Here is a 22,808-nt window from a genome sequence, read left to right on the forward strand (position 1 = left end):
CGTTTCGTCGGGTGTGACTCGAGCCGTTGCGGTCATCCCGCTGCTCACTTTTCGCACTCATCGTACGAAATTTCCGGTGCTTTCGGGCTCTCTTCACTGGCTCAGCCGCTTGCTCGACATTCTGGTAGGTTGTGGTACTCGGTAAACGTTGATCTCTTGGAACTACGTTGGCTGTAATCACGGGGTACTGGAAAGAGTCAGCTCGCCACTTTGTTCTTCGTCGTCAAGGTGGGCAAGATTTACATTCCAATCCCCAAACTCTAACCCACGAGCTTTGCTAAACAATTCCTCGTCGTCTGGATCCAGAGTGGTTGCTTCAATATCGCTATTTGAACGGAAACGCTCCAGAGCACTGCTTCTCCGACTCCGGTTACTCGATTCTGCATCAGCCAGTAGAGGAGTTCGACTGTTGACCTCTCCTGGCTTGGGAATCCAGTACTTTGCCTTTCCGCCTCGCTCGTACCGCATTCCGTCCATCACGCGTTTGACTCGAGACTTAGACTCGGCGTGCGGGATGATGTGATCGCCGGAATCAAATAGCCTGTACTCGTAGTTCTCACCCCGAAGAGTTATCTTCGTGTCTTCCACCAAATCTTTGGCTCCAAAGGCATCTCGAAGCGCATACACAACCGGCATCCGAGCGGCAGAAATGGTTGGATCCGCATAGTCGTGCCAGGAGAAGGCGTACCAATGGGTGATGGCGAAAATGGGCATTTCAAAACAGATTAAGGTATCCTGTATTGCTGCAGCGAGGTTGTCCGGTGTGTATCCTGCCACACCATTCGACAGGGCTCCTAACCACTGCAAAATGGACAAGAAGAAGCCTTGCCAATAGGAGGCAAAGATGATGAGTTTGACGCAGAGAAACTTTGGAACCGGCCGAAATGGCGCCAAGTCGTTGTGCAAGCAGACCCAGAACATTGCGAGAGAGTAAAGGCTAACAGTGACGCTGACATTGTACACGATACCTGTCCAAAGGTAACCAGACTCCAGGCCGAGGTAGCCCTCTTGGTAGGTATCAGTCGCTTTCATTATTATTGAGGCGATGGCCAAAATAGGTTTCAGCCATGTATACTGGAGGATCCCGCGCTTGACAGCCAGGAATGTGTGGGGATCGGAGATATCCACCTTCGGAAGGAAGTGATTCAGGGGCCACGCATGAGATACAGGAGGACGTCCATGTGTCATGATGATCAAAGCCCGTTCGCCGCCGAGAAAGTTGATGAGTAGCTGGAAGAATGTGTAGATGGTGAAAGCCTAAAGAGCAGACGTCAACACCAAGGCGCAATTGAACAGACCCATCTGCTATACCTCGTAGACATCGCGAATAGGATCTAGCCAAAGAGATGCTCGCCGTGAAACGATGCTCGACCAAGAAGCAACCGCATATATTGGAACCCTAGGCAGTATGAGCTCATAGTCTCTCGATTAGGAGCAAACACCAACATCAAAAGTATGCGAACGACGTATCGTTGGAGCAGCGGTTTCCGGTAATTTTTACTGTGGACGAGTCAGCGCATAGCTGATGAGCTCGAAAGGAACTTATCGCACGTCTGGAGCCATATCGACCTAGTTGGGAAGAACAGGTCATGTTAGCTTATCGATACTTGAGTTAATAGCTATTAACGGCAAGCTACATGTGATACTCACAAAAGTGACAGCATTGAAGCTACCAATGCAGAGACGCCAGCAACTATCACCACAGCTCGAGCCAGCCTCGACCCTGTACCACCAGAAGAAGAGCCTGCCGTCATTGTCGAGAGTACTCCGCGGTACATGACCGCGTTTCGTTGATTGCCTGAGTCTACCCGCAAAGCATGCTGCAACCTAGCGGAGATAACAAAATTATCAAAACATGATCCTTCAAAGATAAAAGGTGCTGATCTTCGAGAAAACAAGATCACGAGCAAGATATTTCTTGAGATATGGCTCGTGGTCGAAAAACAACAAAGGACGAAGCTGTCTGACTAGCTAGATAACCTAAAGAAATCCAGACGAAGTCCCGTGCCGCATTGCGTATGCAGGAGGGATCAAAGACACCGCCTAGCCTCATCAATTCAACGCCGAGGGAGAACCTCTCAACGACGCGAGGGTTGAGCACTATGGTTTGCTAAGGTACGAATGAAACAATCTCAGTTGATCCGATGAGGCCGTGTCGGAGCCTCCTTCCCACCATTTGTCCGGTTCATTCGAGAAGAGACCCCTCGCTCTGCTAAGTCGCCATGTTTGCGGCCATCGGCGCACCAGATTAGGAAGAGATGGCCAGCACAAGCACGAGCTTGACAACCCTATCTATAACCCCCGATCCTAGCTTTAACTGGTGAGGAATGTGATGGCTATCAGACATTGACATTGACTAATAATATCCAAGGTTCTTCCTCCTTGAGCTTATCGTATCTTGCATCTTGTATCTTTCCCAATATTGCCCCCGAGGAAAGGCCAATTGCTAATTAGATGAGCAGGGTGCTGTTTTTCCTGCTCTACTTTAATCGTCTCTTCGCAACTCTCCTATCGTACGCTATCCGCGCCTATACTTGGCACTACTATCGCGCATATGTCGACATTCATGCGCTCCAGATCTCGCTACTCGGAGGTAGGATCTTCTGGAAAGGTATCCGATACCACGGGGTGAACGAGACCATCTTTGTGCACGGAGGATTCATAACATGGCATTATTGGAAGCGTACAGTCAGAAAGACTGATCTGTCCTTGCTGAGTTCGCGCAATGAAAGGACGCCGGCCGGATCTCAACGCCCCGATACTCCGAGCTTAGACAAGGCTAGCAGGGACAATGGCGAAGGTGAACAGGGAGGCCAGAAAGGAGCGGGCAACCTTCCCTGTCGTATTACAATTCAGTTCTACGGTCTAGAGTGGTTTATATACAACCGGACGCCGGCCTACGACAGTATTCTTGCCGGGTTTGGCCAACCTGTTGACTGCGATGATCCGACAGCTCCGCCGAGTCCTACCAAACCGCAAGGAACAGGAAGAGATTCGTCGGAGCCGCGATTGAAGGAAACCAATCAGGCAAATGGCACGGAAAGGAGAGAGTCACAAAATGTGGCTGAACCTGCACAAGAGATAGGGGAGAGTCTGTCGAGGCTGCTCCGACTCCTGCCACTCAAAATCGCGTGCGATAAGGGGGCCATTGTCATTGGAAATGAAAACACAAGATCAGTCTTGACCACCACCTTTGACAGTGGAACTGGTCTCATAGAAGCCTGCAATGCCAGCCCGTACGATCTTTACCGGCAGGTCTTTTCTTTTCAGATCAACCATCCTGTTATACAAATGCGGCCCAACCCAGATTACAAGCAGAGTCAGCTCGCTGCTGCTGATGGACTAAGTTCAAAAATTGATGACAAAACAGGCAGGCAGCGCAAAAGAGACACCATTTTTAATTACCAATTCCAGAAACGACGGGCATGGCACAGTATACGGGACCTCATTCCCTACTTCCAGACTTCAGTCGAGTCATTTCATAATCACAACAAAAACATAAACGCGCCTAGAAACCAGACAGGCGCTCGGAACGATGCCCGTTGGGTTGGTCTATCCCGGTATCTGGACGATAGTACGCAAGACGACCATGAAGAATGGCATTCTGTTGAGTATGGAAGATTCTCAACACTTGTTGATAGCCCGAGCATGGCCATCTCCTACTATTGGGATATTCCCGGATGCGTTGTGCCTCACCAAGACCCATGGAAGATGTCAATTTCTGCGGCGTCCTCAGACATAAATGGTGCGCCACCACCAGAATGGGGCATCGACATCAAGTTGGATGGGGGAACTATCAACTACGGGCCTTGGGCCGATAGGGAGCGTGTCGGCTTGCAGAACGTGTTTTTCCCGAACACCTACCGCAGCTCCCAGACCTCCGAACCATTAGCCCCTGGTGACCTAAGAAGAAACACAGTCTTCAAAATGAGACTGGAGATGAGCCAAGAGACAACCTTGCGCATCCCGACGAGGGAGCCTTCAAAAGACTGGCTGTGGAAAGGCCGAGCTGATGCAATCAGAGGAGCTCCGAAACTAAAGAAGCAACAAAAGAGAAGACAATCGCGCCCTACGGAAGGTGATAAAAGTAACCTTGGCCCTGACATCCGTCCATTTGGTTGGCTGTCTCTCCGCGTCGCTGGTGACTCCACCGTCACTTATACTATGGACATGGTGGCCTCGACTACAAGCGGATTCAACAATTTACTCGATCTGGATCTTCGAGATTCAAGACTGTCCTCCAGTGTCAACCATGCATTGCTGTGGCAATGTCCTAGGCAGCTTGTCACCTGCGATCTCTCTAACCCCCTTTCCTGGAACAGTCTTCGTACATGGAACTTCGATGTTGAGAGTCATAACATGGAGCTGTTTTTGTTGCGCGATCACATATTCCTTCTTACTGATCTCGTGAGTGATTGGGCCTCTGGGCCCCCACAGGAATACTTCATTTTCGTGCCATTTACCTATACTCTCAACTTGTCCTTCGTCGATTTCAAGCTTTTTCTTAACGTCAACGACCTCAACATCATAAGCAATCCCTCCGACCTAGATGACAACCGGATGCTGGTTATCAAGGGCAAGAAGCTGACATCTGATATCTTGATTCCTTTGACAACATACAAGCCCGAGCAAAGCGCCGTCAAATTCAACGTTTATCTCGACGGTGGTGGAATAGACTTCTTGTCACCGCAGTGGGATACTCTGCACACATTTCTGCAAGATCGATCAATTGCCACGCTCGATGGTCTTTCCCTCGGAGGCTCATACAATTATTACCTTTCAACAGCGCCAGATCTCACCGACACTTTGTTGCTCAGTATTGATGGTGTTTCACCTAAGCTCTATCTATATGGATTCTTGATCAAAAGTTTCATGACGATAAGGGAAAATTATTTCGGAGAAGAAATGCATTTCAAAACGCTTGAAGAATTTCAAGAACTGGCATACTCCGAGGACCGAGTTAATTTTCACAATGGAATTAATCCGAACCGAAAGTCGAATGACCTCGATGTTATCGTTCATGTGGCCGTTGATGATGCTTGTGCCCTTCTGCCGGAGAATATTTATGATCGCTTGAAATGCGTTAGGCTCACAGCTCCCTCCTTGGAGGTTGACTTGCGGTTTACCAACTACTACATGGATCTTCAATTCTCAATTTCACCCCTGAAAGCAGCTCTGCAGGTGCATATGGCTGAAGGACCAGGCATCATATCTGATCCGCAGCTGTTCCTTGACGGAGCTTTCATCCACGGGCATCGACTATTTGGCCTGCCTCCTTCGGAACCGACCTATGTTTGCAACTGGGACTTTGAAGTAGGGCAAATCCTTGGCGAATGTTCGGCGGAATTCTTGGGCTGCTTAGCTGCAGCTTTACAGAGCTTCGATCAGTCTTTCGATAACGAAGAAAATGCTCTTCCGCCGTTGGTTCCCATTGCGCTCCATGATGTCACCTTCCTTCGTGCCAAAATCCAACCAATTCATATTTCGGTGTTGTCAGACCAAGCGGTGTTGATGCTCAGCTCAGGGCCTATCACAACTAACTTCAACGACTGGGCAAATGCATCATTTTCAAAACGCATGAGCCTTCTTGTACCCGATCTCTCCATCGCTGCAGTTAACTGCGGGGACATTGACCCGAAAGGAAGTTCGCCGCCGGCAGATGTATCTCCCCTTGCGCTTTTTCAGACAACGGTCAAACTCAGAATGGCACAGCGGAGGGCTGATATCAACGACGGTAGGAAATTGCAACAAGAACACATCGGCGTGCACGACCAGAGGACTCAAAGAACGCCATGGCTCATGTTTGATTGGGAGGATCTTGGCCCTAGTTCGTTTCGCACTCCAAATGATCAACTTGCTCCTCCAACAATTGCCATACCTTCCATGCCGGAGCCTATTATTAAGCAACCTCATATGTTATCCTCCTCAGTGGACAGTCTCTCCGATTCCAGGAGCCAGCAAAGCTCAAGGAGCTTCGTCTTGCCTTCAGATAGTTCGAGCGTTAGAAGTGGGAGAGGACGAACGAGGCGCAAGAATAGGTCTTTACGAAATCAACACGAAATAGGGAGCGATCGAAAACTCGAGCAATGGATTGATAAGGATGCTCGAGACATATCAACATACTGCGAGGCCAGGGAATTTCTGAGGGCGCTCTATACAACAAAGAGCACCGAGTCCTCGAGTGCCTGGACAATTCCCAAATTCTCTCTTCACAAGATCTCCTTAGATAGTTCGCAGCTTCCCACAAGACGAATTTCAGATGGGGATGTTTCTCGAGATGGAGAGTTCGTTGCAAAATTCGATCCTCTATTCTCACCGTTCGACGAGGACAGAGTAACTCACACGAATTTTTTATGCGAGTTGCCCTCAGGAATTAGAGGCGCTTGCTCACCTGAGTTCCTATTCCTGCTATCATCGTTGATCGAGCAACTGCAACCAAGTCACCCGATTGAGATAATCGATTCGCTGCAGAAAGAAGTCATATCCGACATTGTTGGTTATGATAAGTCAATGAAACAACCGAAAAAATCCACAAGCTTTGCGATTCGGGCCCCATTCATAGTTGCGAAAATGGTCAACGCTTCTGACTCCTCTGTGAAACATGAAGTTGGGTTTCGAGATGAGTACAGCATCGAGATTTCCAACCTAAGGACAGAATTTCGAACGAGGATTGAAAGACAGAAAGGCGATCTTCTAGCCGGAATCAATAAAAAATTCACCGCCCATGCTGCAGCCCAGAGTCTCACGGTATTTGTCGAGGGCGGCCGCTCGGATGCGTTTCAGGAGAAAGCTGGGTTCAAATGCCTTCTTAGCGACTTGAACTTTTGGCTGGTGACAGCACCCATCACCAGATCTAGCTTTCAGATTCGTGCCTTTGATACCGTCAGCTCCACGAAATCGGTGGAGCAACTTGCTGTCCTCGTTCGTCGGGCAACAACTATGTTTGATACTGTGGCCTCATATTTTGAACATAGCTCCTCTGTTGGCAGCAAGCGACTTCGCTTTCTAATATATTCCCTTACCCCATCGGCGGGAGCCATCCCGGACCCTGCGTTCCTCACTCGCATTTCGCATGTTCTTAGGGTTGCTCCCACTCATTTACGACAGCACGATTCATGGAAAATCATTTCTCGGATTCGCAATGTCTACAATCATCTACCAGTACATCAACAGCGAGACTTGGTTTTGAAATGCTCGAGCGACAATATCTCGATTCCTGATAACGCGGAGGCTACTGTATTGTCAGGTTTCGACCAGTGGCGTGCCTGGGACTTGGCACATGTACAGAAGAGTTATGTGATGCGAAAGATCTGGAACACATCAGAGCCGGAGCTGTCAGATACACCGACAGCAATAGCATCGTCCCTTACAGTCAGAAACTTTCGCTTCACCATTGATCCTGGACCGAAAGAGAGTGACTTTGTCGTTGAGCATTTGTCATCTGCGTTGTCTATCAGCCCGCAGCAGGGCTTGCCCGTTTTACTTGACAAGAAATCGAAGAGCGTGGTCGTCTCGCAGACTTATTGCTCATCTGTTGGCCTCCACCTGCGGTGGGAAATTCTCGATCTTGTTGATGGTGTGTTAAAGATGTTGTCTTCGGTCAAACGAGAGTCGGCATCTTCTGCTCAGGCATCCAATGATCGACCCTTGAAAGACAACGAGCTACAACTCATTTTCGGGGTTGGCTCCGGTTCCATAACACTGGACGGCATCAACGTCAAACTAGCAATGCATAGCAGGGCCCTGAGGAGCTCGATCGTCCGCAAATCAAATGAGGCGGAGAAGCCCGAGGCCCTAAGTGTATTACTCAGTGCTCAGATGTGCTCCGCTGAACTATCTAGTCTTTCCAAGGCTCTGATGGCTTGGAACATCAGCGATCCGTATATATACTCTTCGCGCATCACGGAAGAGAAAAGGAAGGAACTGACTCACCACTGGAAGATTGCTGGGGCTTGCAGGAAGCTGCGATATGATATGAAAGAAGATCCCGTGAGCCTCGCGCACACAGCGGATCGAGTGATAGCTGATGAGGTCCGGTACTTTCATCGGCTTGCTAAGAACCTCGGTGACTCTCGGCCGGGCACGAGCACGGTGGTGGAGAAATCAGCTTCCAATAGCTTTCATGTCGCAATGTTCTTGGACGATTATCGGCTGAGTTTCTGTATTCTACCCTCTTTGACCTACGCAATTGCTGGCAAGGTGGCACGAATGTCAGTCATGCCCAGGACGGAAACCAAGATCGAGGTCGATTTCGACCTCAAGAAGAATTCTCACACCTTCTACTCGAATGAAGGGGACGGGCGCCGCGCTTTGTCGCAATTAGAGATACCACCCATCAATGGGCGGGTTATGGTCAACATGCCGTCCAGCGGCATGGAGGTGGACGTCGATACAACTATTGAACTTATTCAGTTGGAGGCAAGTGCTGTGCGGAGTCTCCTGGGTACTTTAACAAAACCCGAAGTTTCCCACTTGGTGTCGGATCTTAAGCAGAATGCCGAAGTCTTGCAGCTGCATCTCGAAGAAGTTCTGGCTCTCAATAAATCTTCTCACCAAAAAGAAGCGCTTTCTGCCGAGCGTGGTCTCCTCTACAGGGCTCGTTTATCCATGGCAGGAACGAAAATTCATGCTACTGCTCCAGGTCTCAATGGTAAGGAATACTCCGCTGATATGGACTTGAATTTGGGAATGATACGCATGCGACTCGACAATGGGTTGGACCAAGGGCGTCCGATGGAGTTCCCGGAATTTAATATCGACGCTTCGAATATCCTCTTTGATTTGAAGAAACGTGAAGCATCTCAAACTCGTTCGTTCTGCAGTATTGCTGTGGAAGCTAAACTTCAGGGGACGTCCGTGACACGTGAAGATGGGGAGGCCAGGCGAGCGTATCATCTGAACAGCAAGAGGTTCGACATCGAGCTCTTTTCCGAAACGGCAGCCCTGGTTGTTGATATTGCTAGCCATCTTCAGGATCGCATCAAGACCCTCGACTTATCTCACGAGGTCAAGCGACTGAGAAAATTACGCCGCCGTGGCCATGCAGAGTTGACCGCTCAAGCCCCGGAGATCCCAAAGATCAAGATCAGCGATGAGACAATTCCAAATGACTTATTCAGGGACATGTATTCATTGGATTTGAACAATATTCAGATCGGATGGAACATGTCCACCTTGCCGCAGCATAGATCGGGGCGCAGGCCTGATGATCTGGTTTTCAGTATCAAGCGCGTGGATCTGTCAAATAGCAGAACCAATGCCGCCAAGCTTCGAATTGAAGGCATGCAATTACAGATGGTGCCAGCTTCTGGGGATCGGCGGAAGCGTTCGCTTAACTCCGCGCTCATGCCTGAATTGGTGTTCAATGTGGCATATTCTTCAAACGAAACGGAGATTCTGCTGGCCCTCCAGGCCGCTGGAAAGTCGCTCGACGTGCGAGCAACATCTGACTTCATCCTCCCAGCCAGCATGATACGGGATTCAATCGCTTCTGCTAGCCAAATTATACGTGACGCGGATTCTGTCTTGGTTGCGAAGCCAAACGTCGAAAGCAACAAGCAGCGTTCTCTCTTCGGAAACAAACGTCTACGCTCCGTACTAGTAGACGTTGACTTTGCGGGAGCTATTCTGTCTCTTCAGAGCAAATCCACCGACGACCAACGGACATTGCTGACTGCATCTTGGACGGGAAGTCGCCGGCCGGAAGCTAAGTATGGGCAGTACGTCCATGGAGATGCAGCAACCACTGCGACACTCAGAGCCCCTGGGGTGGCGGTCAAGGTTCAATTTGAGGACAATGGCAAGGATGTGTCCGCGTTGAACGCTGAATTAAAGATTGATGCCTCGACAAATGTCCTATACCCGTCGCTTGTTCCTGTAATAAAGCAGATGACCGCCGCCATCAAGGAGGTCATGGAAGGCCACGACAAGCCAAGGAAACCATCCAGTGCCGCCATGTTACAGCCGCAGAAACTAATGCAGGAGACCCCGTTTGACACGAAAGATGCGGCCTCGATTCTTGGCCGTTGCAAGGTGAATGTCGGGGTTTTGATTCACAAACAGGAGTTCAGCCTTAGCTGCCAGCCCATCGCTAGAGTAGCGGCCACGGCAGGCTTCGAGAGCGTCTACATAACGGTCAACACGGTGCAATCCGATGAGCAGGGACGATTCTTGGCGCTTCTGGTAGCTTTCAATTCCTTGCAGGCATCAGTCAAGCATGTGTACTCAAACGAGTCGACTGCGAGCTTTGACGTGAAGTCCATCGTCATGTCTCTCATGAATAGCAAACATCTGGGCAGTTCGAAAGGCATTTCGGTTGTGCTTCGAGTCAGTCCGATGCAAGTGACGCTTAACGCAAAGCAAGTTCAAGACCTTCTCCTCTTCCGTGAAATCTGGGTTCCTTCCAACGAAGAGACGAAAGGCGGCAGGACATTTCAGCCGGAGTCAAACGAGCCTCAGGCTTACATCGTCCAGCGTTACCAACAAGTGGCAGCAGCGCCAGCATTTCCGTGGAATAGTGCGGTTGCGATTGAGAAGCTAGAGATTCAGCTCGATCTGGGCTCTACGCTTGGAAAGGCACAGTTTGCAGTCAACGATTTGTGGCTGTCGTCGAGGAAGACATCTGATCGAGAACAATCACTCAGCATTGGTTTCAAGTCTACTGAGATAGAAAGTAAAGGCCGGATGAGCGGGTCGGTCGAGCTCCAGACACTGAAGATTCGCACATCCATTCAATGGCCGGACGAGAAGCCCAATGTGCATTCTGTTCCACTCATTCAGGCCTCCATCTCTTTCCAACAGCTGCAAGCCAAGGTCTCTTTCGATTACCAACCGTTCCTGGTCGCCAATATCTCAATGTTCGATTTCCTAATGTACAATGTCCGAGGCGGCAATGGTGCGCCTAAACAGCGGCTCTTCAGCATTCTAGAAGGAGATAAAGTGCAAGTATTCTGTACTAGCTTGACTGCGTCGCAATGTCTGGCGCTGATCCAAGGCTGGCAGCGGCTGGCCCAAGACAAGCAAGCAGCGTACGAAGCATCACTGCGCGAAGTCGAGAGATACCTGCGCAGGAGGACATCGGTGTTTACGGAGAAAATAGAACCCCAAGCCAAGGAGTTGGCCAAGAAGGCGAAAGACACCAACGCTGAGAAGGCGCCTATATCTCTCAACACTGGGGTTGTCGTGAGCATCACCGACGTCAATCTCGGTGTTTTCCCGAGCTCTTTCTTCGATAACCAGATTTTCAAACTTGAGGCACACGATGCACAGGCACGGTTCTATGTCTCGCTCAAGGAGGGCAAGATACATAGTGCGCTTGGGCTCACACTGGGCCAGCTGCGTGTCGCTCTTTCGGCCGTCAACCGTCCCACATCTACGGATACTGAGGATCTCCTAGTCAATGAGATAGTCAGTCGCGCCATAGGGTCTCGCGGAGGAACGATCCTCAAAGTGCCTCGGCTTATGGCTAGTATGGAGACTTGGCAGACCCCGGGCCTTCCACAGATAGAGTACATCTTCCGCAGTACTTTCGAAGGCAAGGTGGATGTCGGATGGAACTATTCGCGCATCAGTTTCATTCGGGACATGTGGGAACGCCATTCCCGTGCGTTGACGTCTCGACTCGGCAAGCCGCTGCAGCCGTCGGCGGTTCGCATCACTCGAGGACCGGGGCCGGAGGGAGAGGGGGATAAGCAAGAGGAGAAGATTACAGCGGTGGTCAATGTACCCCAGTCCAAGTACACATATACGGCCTTGGAACCACCAGTGATCGAAACGCCCCAGCTACGGGATATGGGCGAGGCCACCCCACCGTTGGAGTGGATTGGGCTCCAACGGGACAAGCTGCCCAACATCACGCATCAGATCGTTATTGTGACGTTGTTGGAGATTGCAAAAGAAGTGGAGGATGCATACGCGAAGATTTTGGGATCGTCATGAGCATTGTTCGAATTGTTCCCTCCACATGGCCGTTGGTCACTGTATACGCTGGGGCTGATGTTTGACAACCACAGATGATACATCGTCTTAATAGGCCATCTGACATGCTCTTCTAGGAGCTCTCGAGATTGATTCCGAGTCCATGATAGTCTACCTGCATTGTACACAATGTCTAATACTGTATATAATTTAATATCAACTTATCAATAATGATCCATCGACCTGCGTGGAGCTGCTAAGGCACATTTGAGATGACTGAATGTGGTAAGCTACGTAACGCAGGGAAATATCAAGCTACGAGCTCGTTAATTCCTAACTCCGCGTCTGAATAAATTAAGCGGTGAGGTGGGGCAAGTTCTTGCTCACAAGCTCTCATTGGTTGCTGAGCATCTCTTTCCTGAAAAATTTTCATGCTTTTCTTTCCGACCTCAATGGAGCTAACTATATTCAGTAAGCGGGGTATCTTTAGCTTGCATTTCGAAACGACTAGGTAACAGTAATCGACAAAGCAAGTGGGCTGATGAGGCGTAAGGTAACTCTGATACAGACACTGAAATAATCGTGATATCAGTGTCTTGGACCCAACGCCACCCTTCAAATGCCCTCTACAAAAGGACAGAGTTTAGAAGCAGCATCAAAAATGGGTAGCTAGCTCTGATGAAGCTTTAAAGCTAGAGCTGTAGCTAGACGAGTCACAATGTGACTCAAGCGAAGGGAAGAACCACGGTGGAAGAGCTCTGGCAAGTCTGGCAACTCAGTTCATAGGTCATCCACAAGGGAAGGAATATAGTGCGAGTCAACTGGTCAATTCCTCTAGTCAGTCATTATATCAGTACGAATTTGCCATTATTGTCCATGGCTCGGTTGATGATTGCTAAGCTCTGATAATATTACATGGTATAGAGTAGTGATGAGGGGCAACATAGGTACCTAAGGTATCAACCTCCAGGGCTTTGTAGGCTGTAAGACGACAGGAAAAATCTGAGGGGGCAATAATAATAATGGCAGGGCAACAGTACGGAACGAAAAACGCACATCCCAGATTTCAAAATCAGAGGGTAAGAAAAAAGAGTTCTCTTGCACAAATAATATTGCAGCGTCCCCACCCGCCGTCCTTCCTCGCTTTCCCTCCCTCTTTTTCCCCTCTTCCCACCACCACCGCACTTCAACTTCCTTTTTCCCACCTCAGCCCGCTTCTTGAGCAGCGCACATAGGTCCTTTACGTCCTATTCAATTTCTGCTATCAGGTCGAGCTAGTCCTCGATCCTGATCATCTGTGTGTCGTTTGTTCCTTGCTTTTGACTTTTCTTTTTCTTTCCCTCTACCTTTTCACCTTATCTCACCACCCCGCCTCTACGGCTTAAAAAGAAAAAACCGTCAAAATGGTTAAGTAGGTTCTCACTCTTTCTCTTGACGTTACTCGAGCCTCGAGCAACGAAGACTATATTCTGGATGGGATGAATGAAGATTGCTAACATGCTGTTTATAGCTTCACTATCGAAGAGGTTCGTTGATCCCCGCGCCGAGTTTGCCAAGCTCACTCTTAAGAGAGAGCAAGAAGAGCAGAACAGAGCTACGAGATGAAGGAAAAAATCTAACTATGAGCAGATCCGGTCCCTCATGGACCGTCCGGCCAACATCCGGAACATGTCCGTCATTGCTCACGGTACGTAGCTTCGCGAAGAGGAAAAGAAGACAGGAATTTTCTTGATTACAAATACTGAGAAATATTGGGATTATAGTCGATCACGGAAAGTCGACTCTGACCGACTCCATGATCCAGCGTGCCGGTATCATCTCGGCTGCTAAGGCCGGTGAGGGTCGTTACATGGACACTCGACCCGATGAACAGGACCGTGGCATTACCATCAAGTCGACTGCCATCTCMCTGTATGCCAAGTTCCCCGACCCGGAGGATCTCAAGGAAATCCCCCAGAAGGTCGATGGTGCCGAGTTCCTGGTCAACTTGATCGATTCGCCCGGTCACGTTGATTTCTCCTCTGAGGTCACTGCCGCTCTCCGTGTCACTGACGGTGCCCTGGTCGTCGTCGACACTGTTGAGGGTGTCTGTGTCCAGACCGAGACCGTCTTGCGTCAGGCCCTGACCGAGCGTATCAAGCCTGTCCTGATCATCAACAAGGTCGACCGTGCCCTGCTCGAACTTCAGGTTAGCAAGGAGGATCTCTACCAGTCCTTCTCTCGTACCATCGAGTCCGTCAACGTCATCATCTCCACCTACCATGACAAGGCTCTTGGTGATGTTCAGGTCTACCCCGACCGCGGTACCGTTGCTTTCGGTTCCGGTCTCCACGGATGGGCTTTCACCGTCCGCCAGTTCGCCGTCAAGTACGCCAAGAAGTTCGGTGTTGACCGTAAGAAGATGCTTGAGCGTCTCTGGGTGAGTGGAACCATTTCCCCAGAAGCAAAACATAACCAGCTAGCTAACACGTTTCATAGGGTGACAACTACTTCAACCCCAAGACCAAGAAGTGGACCAAGACCGGTGAGAACGATCAGCGTGCTTTCAACATGTTCATCTTGGACCCCATCTTCAAGATCTTCGCTGCTGTCACCAATGACAAGCAGGAGGAGATCCTCACCCTCGTTGAGAAGCTCGAGATCAAGCTTGCGAACGACGAGAAGGACCTCAAGGGCAAGGCTCTGCTCAAGGTCATTATGCGCAAGTTCCTGCCCGCCGCTGATGCCATGTTGGAGATGATCTGTATCCATCTGCCCTCTCCCGTCACTGCCCAGAAGTACCGTGCGGAGACTCTGTACGAGGGTCCCATGGACGATGATTGCGCTATTGGTATCCGTGACTGTGACCCCAAGGCTCCTCTCATGCTTTACGTCTCCAAGATGGTTCCCACCTCTGACAAGGGCCGTTTCTACGCTTTCGGTCGTGTCTTCGCCGGTACTGTCAAGTCCKGTCTTAAGGTCCGCATCCAGGGTCCTAACTATGTCCCTGGCAAGAAGGAGGATCTCTTTATTAAGGCCATCCAGCGTACCATTCTGATGATGGGTCGTTTCGTTGAGCCCATCGAAGATGTTCCTGCTGGTAACATCGTTGGTCTGGTTGGTGTCGACCAGTTCCTGCTCAAGTCTGGTACCCTCACCACCTCCGAGACCGCCCACAACCTCAAGGTCATGAAGTTCTCCGTCTCTCCTGTCGTCCAGCGTGGTGTTGAGGTCAAGAACGCCCAGGATCTGCCCAAGCTGGTCGAAGGTCTCAAGCGTCTGTCCAAGTCTGACCCTTGTGTCCTGACTTTGATCAACGAGTCTGGTCAGCACATTGTTGCCGGTGCCGGTGAGCTGCACCTTGAAATTTGCTTGAAGGATCTCGAGGAGGACCACGCCGGTGTCCCTCTCCGTATCTCGGACCCTGTCGTCTCCTACCGTGAGACTGTCGGCGCTGAGTCCAGCATGACCGCCCTGTCCAAGTCTCCCAACAAGCACAACCGTCTCTACGTCACTGCTCAGCCCCTCGGCGAGGAGGTCTCCCTCGCCATCGAGGCCGGCAAGATCAACCCCCGTGACGATTTCAAGGCCCGTGCCCGTGTCCTCGCTGACGACTTCGGCTGGGATGTTACCGATGCCCGTAAGATTTGGTGCTTCGGTCCCGACACCACCGGTGCCAACTTGCTGGTTGACCAGACCAAGGCCGTCCAGTACCTCAACGAAATCAAGGACTCTTTCGTCTCTGGTTTCCAGTGGGCCACTCGTGAGGGTCCCATTGCTGAGGAGCCTATGCGCTCTATCCGCTTCAACGTCCTTGACGTGACCCTGCACGCTGATGCCATCCACCGTGGTGGTGGTCAGATCATCCCCACTGCTCGTCGTGTCCTGTACGCCGCTACCCTGCTTGCCGAACCTGGCCTCCAGGAGCCCATCTTCAACGTCGAAATCCAAGTTCCCGAGCAGGCCATGGGTGGTATTTACGGTGTCCTCACCCGCCGTCGTGGTCACGTCTACACCGAGGAGCAGCGTCCTGGTACCCCTCTGTTCAACGTCAAGGCTTACCTGCCTGTCGCCGAGTCCTTCGGTTTCAACGCCGATCTCCGCCAGGCCACCGGTGGTCAGGCCTTCCCTCAGTCCGTCTTCGACCACTGGGCTATTCTTCCTGGTGGTTCTCCTCTTGACCCCGCTACCAAGCCTGGTCAGATCGTTACTGAGATGCGTAAGCGCAAGGGTCTCAAGGAGCAGGTCCCTGGCTACGACAACGTAAGTTTCTGGTACACTGATCTCACTTAAATACGTTGCTAACACTTTGCACAGTACTACGACAAGCTGTAAAAATGTTCCATACCCGCCTGATATGTTTTCAGTCAGTCCTGACTGCAAATATATGTTTATGAGATTGACGAACCCTCTACATTGTCTATGAAAAGACAAGGAAAATTCAATGAGCAAAATTTCAAAACGAGACACAACACGGGCTTGGTTCATGTCGTATGTGGGTTTTCGAATACCTAGAGAAGTAGAATCCAGGTGTGCGCGTGCATTCGCTATGGCTTCCTATAATCTATTTGTTACGTTTACGACTGCGAGGGCTCTTTAAATAGTTTACTTGCTGTTCTTTGCTTGGACATGAAAAATTTCATTCAGTAGTTCAAATATCTCTGCTTTCATCACATTGTAGATTCCTCTGTAGATTCGATTCCTCCTCTAGATATTTTCCGCACGCTCATCACGTGACTCCACCGTCATCCGCGTCGTTCGCGTTTCCCCAGCTTCGAGACGCAAGGCTCTGTCCCACACCCCTCATCTTTTACCTCGCACGATGACCTAGATTGACCTCTCGATATTGCTGGAGGCCTGATATCTCGAACCCCTTCTATCCAGTCGGAGACGTTCGACGACACCAATTAAGTTCGTTTTCGAACCCACATAAAACTACATTMGCACTCGTGCTCGAAAATTGCCGGAGCCTCCTCTCAGTACCGGCTCGCATTCCTACAAGAAGTCGGCTTTTCGTTTTAGCTACAAAAATGCAGCTCACCGAAGACGAGGCGACTGAGGTGAAGAAATGGGTGGTGAAAAAGTTGGAAGACATGTAGGTTGACTCGGTCGCAGCGCAGATGCGTACCATTGCATAAGTTTGCCTGGACTCGGAAACGCTGACCACGATTGGCACCGTTTCATTACAGATCAGATGCTGATTCGGATGTGCTTGCGGACTACGTACTTGCGCTTATTCGGTCAGACGCCCCCGATGATGAGATCAGGAAGGCGTCGGTAGAAAATTTGGAGGACTTTTTGAGAGAGCGTAAGTGTTGTTCGTTCTTGGTGAATTGTACACAGAGCTCTCGTTGCTGAACTGTCACTGCTTTCAGATACCACGCAATTTGTCGATGAGCTGTTCGCCACCTTTGGCCCGAAGCAGCAGGCTCCTCCGGCCGTCTCTCAGCCTCAGACCCAGCCCCCGCTCACCCATGATCTTCCACAGCCCGTGTCCCTCCCCCAGCAAGCGTTCCCGTACAATGTGGCCTCCGGTCCTTCTACAGGTGCTTACGGACCGCCAATGGGCGGCGCACCCCAGTCGCACACAGGTCCTGACGGCTCGAATTTTAACCGGAAGCGTACCTACCACGAGGGCTTCCAGACAGAGCAGGAACGTGAAGATGTACCTCACAATAGGACCTTCAAGACACCTCGTCGAGGGCGCGGAGGCGGCCGTGGCGACTGGATGGGTCGCGATGGTCGGGCACCCCAGGGCGCGCCTGGTCAGTTCCCTCCTGCTAGCGCTGGGTTCCCGGTCATGCCACCATCATTCCCGGCATTCGATCAAAATGACCCGATGGCGGCGATGATGGCCCTACAGGGCATGGGGTTTCCTCAGATGCCAGGCATGCCAGGCATGCCTCCAATGCCGATGGCGGCTCAAGGTGGTGCTGGTCAGCCCCAGGAGCAAATGATGGCCAAGTCATCCGAGCGGTGCCCGTTCTACGAGACGCAAGGCATCTGCTATCTTGGAGCAGCCTGCCCCTACCAGCATGATACCGGTCCCGCGGCAAAGGAAGACGGTAAGCGATCAGCATCTTCCTCCGAGCGCAGACGATTGCTAACAGTGATTCTACAGAATATGACCCTAAATCTGCTAATATCATGGTGGACTTTCAAAGACGAGACGGACCCCCGGTGCGCGGCAGTGACCGAGGTCGTGGCCGTGGCCGCGGTGGCGATAGAGGCGGCTTTGGAGGCCGAGGGCGTCGGTCTGAGTTCTCTGCCGCTGGTCCCAGCGACGATCCCTCAATGAAGACGATTGTTGTGGAACAGATTCCTGATGACAAGCTCGACGAGGCAACGGTGCGGGAGTTCTTTGCCCAATACGGCGAGATCGTTGAAATCTCGTTACAACCGCACAGGAAACTGGCCTTGATCACGTACGATAGCCACGCAGCAGCCAAGCGGGCATGGTCCAGTCCTAAGGTCATCTTTGACAATCGGTTCGTCAAGGTTTACTGGCATAAGCCCAAAGCCGAGAGAAACGGTGACCAACGACCCGCGGGAGACGCAATGGACGAAAGCCCCGTCTTCGATCCTCAAGAATTCCAAAGACAGCAGGAAGAAGCGCAAAAGGCGTACGAGGAGAAAATGCGCAAGCGAAAGGAGACCGAAGAGGCCAAACAGAAGCTGGAGAAACAGCGAGAAGAACTCCTCAAGAAGCAGCAGGAGGAGAAGGAGCGGCTCTTACGGAAGCTTGGCACCAGCGCTACAAGCAACGGCACGACTCCTGATGGCGAAGATCGTCACTCCCCTGCCGACGAGAACGCAAGCGAGCAGACGAAGCAGCTCCGCGCGCAGCTGGCAGCTCTCGAGGCCGAAGCCAAGACCCTTGGAATCGACCCCAACGCTGCGGAAGCAGGCGCGTCACCGTTCTCCCACCGTGGTCGGGGACGAGGATATGCAGGTTATCGGGGAGGCTTCGCTCCACGTGGTCGCGGATACGCTCCTCCATACCGCGGAAGCTTCCGTGGGCGAGGTGCTGCCCGTGGCCGCGGCGGTGTTCTCCGGCTTGACAACCGGCCCAAGAGAATCGCTGTCTCGGGGGTGGATTTAAATACGGAAAAGGATGAAGCGCTGAGACAGTTCCTCATTGTAAGCATTTCCCCTTCCCTGAGCTCACCAGCATCGTCCAATTACTGACAACTGCCTTCCCAGGGCGTCGGCGAGTACGAATCCATCGAACATCACCCTGAACAGCCAAGCACTGTCGTCGTGGCCTTCAAGGAGCGCTACCAAGCCGAGAAATTCATGCGCGGGCCGTGGAACATTCCATCCGTCGGAGAGGTCCAGCTCACCTGGGTCCCCAACCCTCCCATCAGTGCTACTACGCCTGCTCAGATCTCGGGCCCTGGCTCGGATACTAAGCCTACTTCGGACGAAGATACAGTCATGGAGTCGACGGCGGGCTCGTCGCTCCCTGCGGACCAGCTTAATGCTCGCAAGGATGGAAGCCATGACGTTGATTACGACGTTGCGGAGATGGATGACAGCTGGGGTGTGGAGTAGACGATCCTTGACACTTTTGAGCATCATGTATGGATATCATGGTTGGCGTTATGTTGTGATTTTTAAAAAAGGAAGTTAGATCTTTGCTTATTCTGCAGAGAGAACCGTGTCTACCCCAGTGTCTTTCAGACCTGCGTTCAGGTGTATTTACAGCCCTGAACACTGTACATTGTCAAGAGTTCCACTAAAACGGCCATGTGAGCCTTGCCAGCCTCAATGTAAATCCTGAGGGATCAGTTCCACGAGATATCCATCCTGCAGCGAGTGAGTTCCATGCCACAGCCCATTGCTCGATTCTTTGAAGGGTAATGAGCTTACCGGATCAGCGACATACGCAATCTGATCAAACAGCCTCTGATAATTCGGATGCATCTCGCCCAGACCGACTCCCCTTTCCTCCTCCCAAGAACTCAAGGGTACACTCTCTCGCGAACTATTACCCAATTCCTTGATGATTGGGACCCCTTCCTTCCTAAGCCTCTCCAATGTGCCCGCAACATCCGGGACCGTAAACCCTAAGTGTCCGAAGCCAAGATGCGGTGGCGTATTGCCAGTGGACATGTTGAAGCCGCCCTCGGCCTCTGTTTTTTCTGTCCCGTGGACATGGTACAGTTCCAACAGTCCTGGGGTCTGCGTGAGGACTGGGGGGTTAGCGACTCGGGCAGACCACGATGGCAGGTCGGCTCGGTCTTCGGATGTGGGAGGGTAGCCCAGGTAGTATAGTGTGAAAGGGCCAGCATTCATGGTGAAGACTGTGCGCATGCCCATCAGCTTGATGTAGAAGTGGAGCGAGCGCTGCGGATTGCGGACGCGGAGCATGAAGTGATTCAGTCTGTAGCCAGCCGTGGGGCTGTTTTCCGGGAGCGGAGGGTCATTGTTGTGGCCGCCGGGGAGGAAGACGCCCGGATCAAAGGGAGAAGAGGAGGATGATAACGCCGATGAGCATGAGGAGTTTGAACCTTGGCCCGCACTCATTTTTGTTGCTGGATTGATATTGCAGGGCGCTTAGCCCTTAACAGCCGAGGAGAGATGGGAGTATTCTGAAATGCGGGGTGATAAACAATAGACCAGATAATACGGGATATGACTATGCCGGACAGATAAAATGCACAGTAGTAAGACTTCAGCTTCTGAAGATCATGAGATTGTTGACAGATAGATTTATCCAAGAAAGTTAGTTAGAGCAAAGCAACATTGACCAGCGCTGGGGATATCGCAGTTGCAGGTTGCAGGCCTTATTGCGCCAATGCCGATGATTGTGCATACTAATCGCAAATGTGTCCAAGGCCCCCGCAATGGGCGATAAAGGTGACGATTTGACGACCTGCAAAGCATAATGTTATAATGCAGCTTCTTGCATGGAACCGAATCACGCTCATATCAAAGCCAAAACTCCAAAAAGATGCCAGAATATTGTACAGCCTCAAGCAAACGTCCCTGTCTCTTCAAAATTTCTGATCTAGCACAAAAAGCACCCAATAGATAGCTTGCACCTGGATGAAACTGGCAGGGCCCCCATAAATTCTCAATAGATGGCCAAAGTCTGAGATATAGCGGACATGTAGGATTAATGCAATGCTGTAAGACCAAAAATTCGCAATGGAAATGCCCAAAATATGATGCCATGCAAATCAGATAGTGATAGATTCAAAGAGGTACCAAGAAAGGAAAGTAGTGAGAAAAATCGTGAAAGGACTTTCCATTCCGAGGCCCATCAAGGTTGGGACAAAGGTCTCCTCGGTCGGAAAGAGCAACGGACGTCATGCAAAAACTCAACCCACGAGATCAACGGTATCTAGTTTTCGTCTCGTTATCGCTGTCGCTATCTTCCATCTGGTCAAGCATGCGATCAATCTCGTCCCCCGCTTGCGCTTCCAAGTAGCGAGCTTGACCTGCACGACGATGGTCTTCCCCGGCCGTCTGAGGGCCTTGCGTTTGACTCCCGCCGGTGCTTGATTCTGTACTTAGTGATGTTTGGCTGATGTGCGGAGTACTCTGCTGTCTCTGGGAACTCGGGTGGTAAGCTGAATTACCAGGACTGGACATGAATAATAAGGTTTCAATTGCGTCTTGTTCCATTGATGCATTTTGCGAATGAGTTGACTGCCTCGATAGGCCGTTATACGGCGTGGATGTCGGCTGAGATAACGGTTGGAGGGGAGGCGTTCCCGGAACGAGAATCTTCTGTGAACCATCAGTAGCTCCATGCTGAGGACGACGCTGCCTGTCATCCAATGATGAGACGTAGCGGGAATGTTCGAGTGCTTGGTTTGGATTCGGCCGCCTGCGGCGGGAGCCGCTACTACCACTTGGAACAATATCTGCGGGAGGTGCGAGTCTCGGTGTTGCCGACATTCTTTTAGAGGAGAATGGTGAAACGGGAATTTTTTTTGATGGGGAAACAGATGATAGATCGTCTGACCGCGTTGCAGGGGAGAGCCGTGCGTTCGGAGGCAAGAGATTGGACTGGATGGGCATATCTGGCGCGGAGACTGGCGAACCGTCTCGAGAGTCCTTGTCTTGCAGGCGCGGACCATCAGCCCCATCATCGTATGGTGGACTTTTGACAAAGACTGGCGGAGTGGTGGAGCTTTCTTGTAGTAGATTCAATGGCAGTTTCGCCTGCGCGTCGAGAGATTGCCTGCTTTTCTCTATCTTGGCTGCGGCGTAAGACAAACGAGTACGAAGGTGAACGGATAACTGAGTTTATGATATCAGCACCATCGGGACAACGCAGAATATTGCATTACAAGGCCAATTTACCGCAGCGATCTTACTTCCACGTGAGCGCCAACCGATACTCTCAGCTGGATGCCTCTCCGTGCTAATCGTTCCGGGGCTGGGAGGTGCTACTAATGTGTTCGAGGGCTTAATTTCACCCGTTGCGGTTCTTTTGTGACTGCGGGCTAGCTGGGGCGAGCGCTGAGTCCCTGAAATTGACGCAACATCATATTCTTGCCCACTGGAAAGATTATGCGAGGAAAGGCCACGAGCCAGGTTATTCCCTGGGGAGCTCAATAAGGGCTGCGACCGTGCAGTGCTTCCTCCGGGGAAAGTCCCCATTTCAGGCAACTGACCACTGGATACATGGAAAGAATCATGATCACTTCCTGGTGCATCCGGCTCAGATCGAGCCAATGGGGACTGCGGTGTTGGAGCAGGAGGCGGATTTGATGTTTGCTTAGCAACGTCGTGAGCTTTGTCAGGAACTTTGGTGCTTTCGGAGACAGAGTGATTATTCTCGCCAGCAGCCGATAAGCCATCATTTGGACAGGTCAGATGCGCCGAAGAAGGCTCAGTAAACGGCACGTCAACATGCGACGGCCCGCTCATAGCGACCAAGCGGTAGCTAACAACGC

General features: G+C 51.2%; 5 protein-coding genes across 5 annotated transcripts; 3 read left to right on the forward strand and 2 right to left on the reverse strand.

Moving 5' to 3' along the window:
* Positions 1-2,258: 2,258 nt before the first annotated feature.
* On the forward strand, positions 2,259-11,937 carry Asppvi_007933 (putative fermentation associated protein (Csf1); the record flags this gene model as incomplete). Its single annotated transcript, XM_043303816.1, has 3 exons — positions 2,259-2,320; positions 2,372-2,407; positions 2,463-11,937. 3 exons carry the CDS (start codon positions 2,259-2,261, stop codon positions 11,935-11,937), a joined length of 9,573 nt encoding a protein of 3,190 aa, XP_043159751.1.
* Positions 11,938-13,319: 1,382 nt separating this feature from the next.
* Asppvi_007934 (elongation factor 2) lies at positions 13,320-16,230 on the forward strand (the record flags this gene model as incomplete). The annotated part of the gene is made up of 6 exons (XM_043303817.1): positions 13,320-13,327; positions 13,427-13,442; positions 13,546-13,603; positions 13,680-14,335; positions 14,395-16,158; positions 16,213-16,230. 6 exons carry the CDS (start codon positions 13,320-13,322, stop codon positions 16,228-16,230), a joined length of 2,520 nt encoding a protein of 839 aa, XP_043159752.1.
* Positions 16,231-16,925: 695 nt separating this feature from the next.
* Asppvi_007935 (CCCH zinc finger and RRM domain protein) lies at positions 16,926-19,449 on the forward strand (the record flags this gene model as incomplete). The annotated part of the gene is made up of 5 exons (XM_043303818.1): positions 16,926-16,990; positions 17,085-17,203; positions 17,271-17,960; positions 18,017-19,035; positions 19,099-19,449. The coding sequence occupies 5 exons, from the start codon at positions 16,926-16,928 to the stop codon at positions 19,447-19,449; spliced, it is 2,244 nt and encodes a 747-aa protein (XP_043159753.1).
* Positions 19,450-19,662: 213 nt separating this feature from the next.
* Positions 19,663-20,424, reverse strand: Asppvi_007936 (putative lactoylglutathione lyase (Glo1); the record flags this gene model as incomplete). Its single annotated transcript, XM_043303819.1, has 2 exons — positions 19,663-19,704; positions 19,768-20,424. 2 exons carry the CDS (start codon positions 20,422-20,424, stop codon positions 19,663-19,665), a joined length of 699 nt encoding a protein of 232 aa, XP_043159754.1.
* Positions 20,425-21,234: 810 nt separating this feature from the next.
* Asppvi_007937 (uncharacterized protein) lies at positions 21,235-22,782 on the reverse strand (the record flags this gene model as incomplete). Its single annotated transcript, XM_043303820.1, has 2 exons — positions 21,235-22,149; positions 22,213-22,782. 2 exons carry the CDS (start codon positions 22,780-22,782, stop codon positions 21,235-21,237), a joined length of 1,485 nt encoding a protein of 494 aa, XP_043159755.1.
* Between the last annotated feature and the right edge of the window lie 26 nt (positions 22,783-22,808).

This window comes from Aspergillus pseudoviridinutans (assembly GCF_018340605.1).
Source record: "Aspergillus pseudoviridinutans IFM 55266 DNA, scaffold_5, whole genome shotgun sequence".
Classification (NCBI taxonomy): Eukaryota; Fungi; Ascomycota; class Eurotiomycetes; order Eurotiales; family Aspergillaceae; genus Aspergillus; species Aspergillus pseudoviridinutans.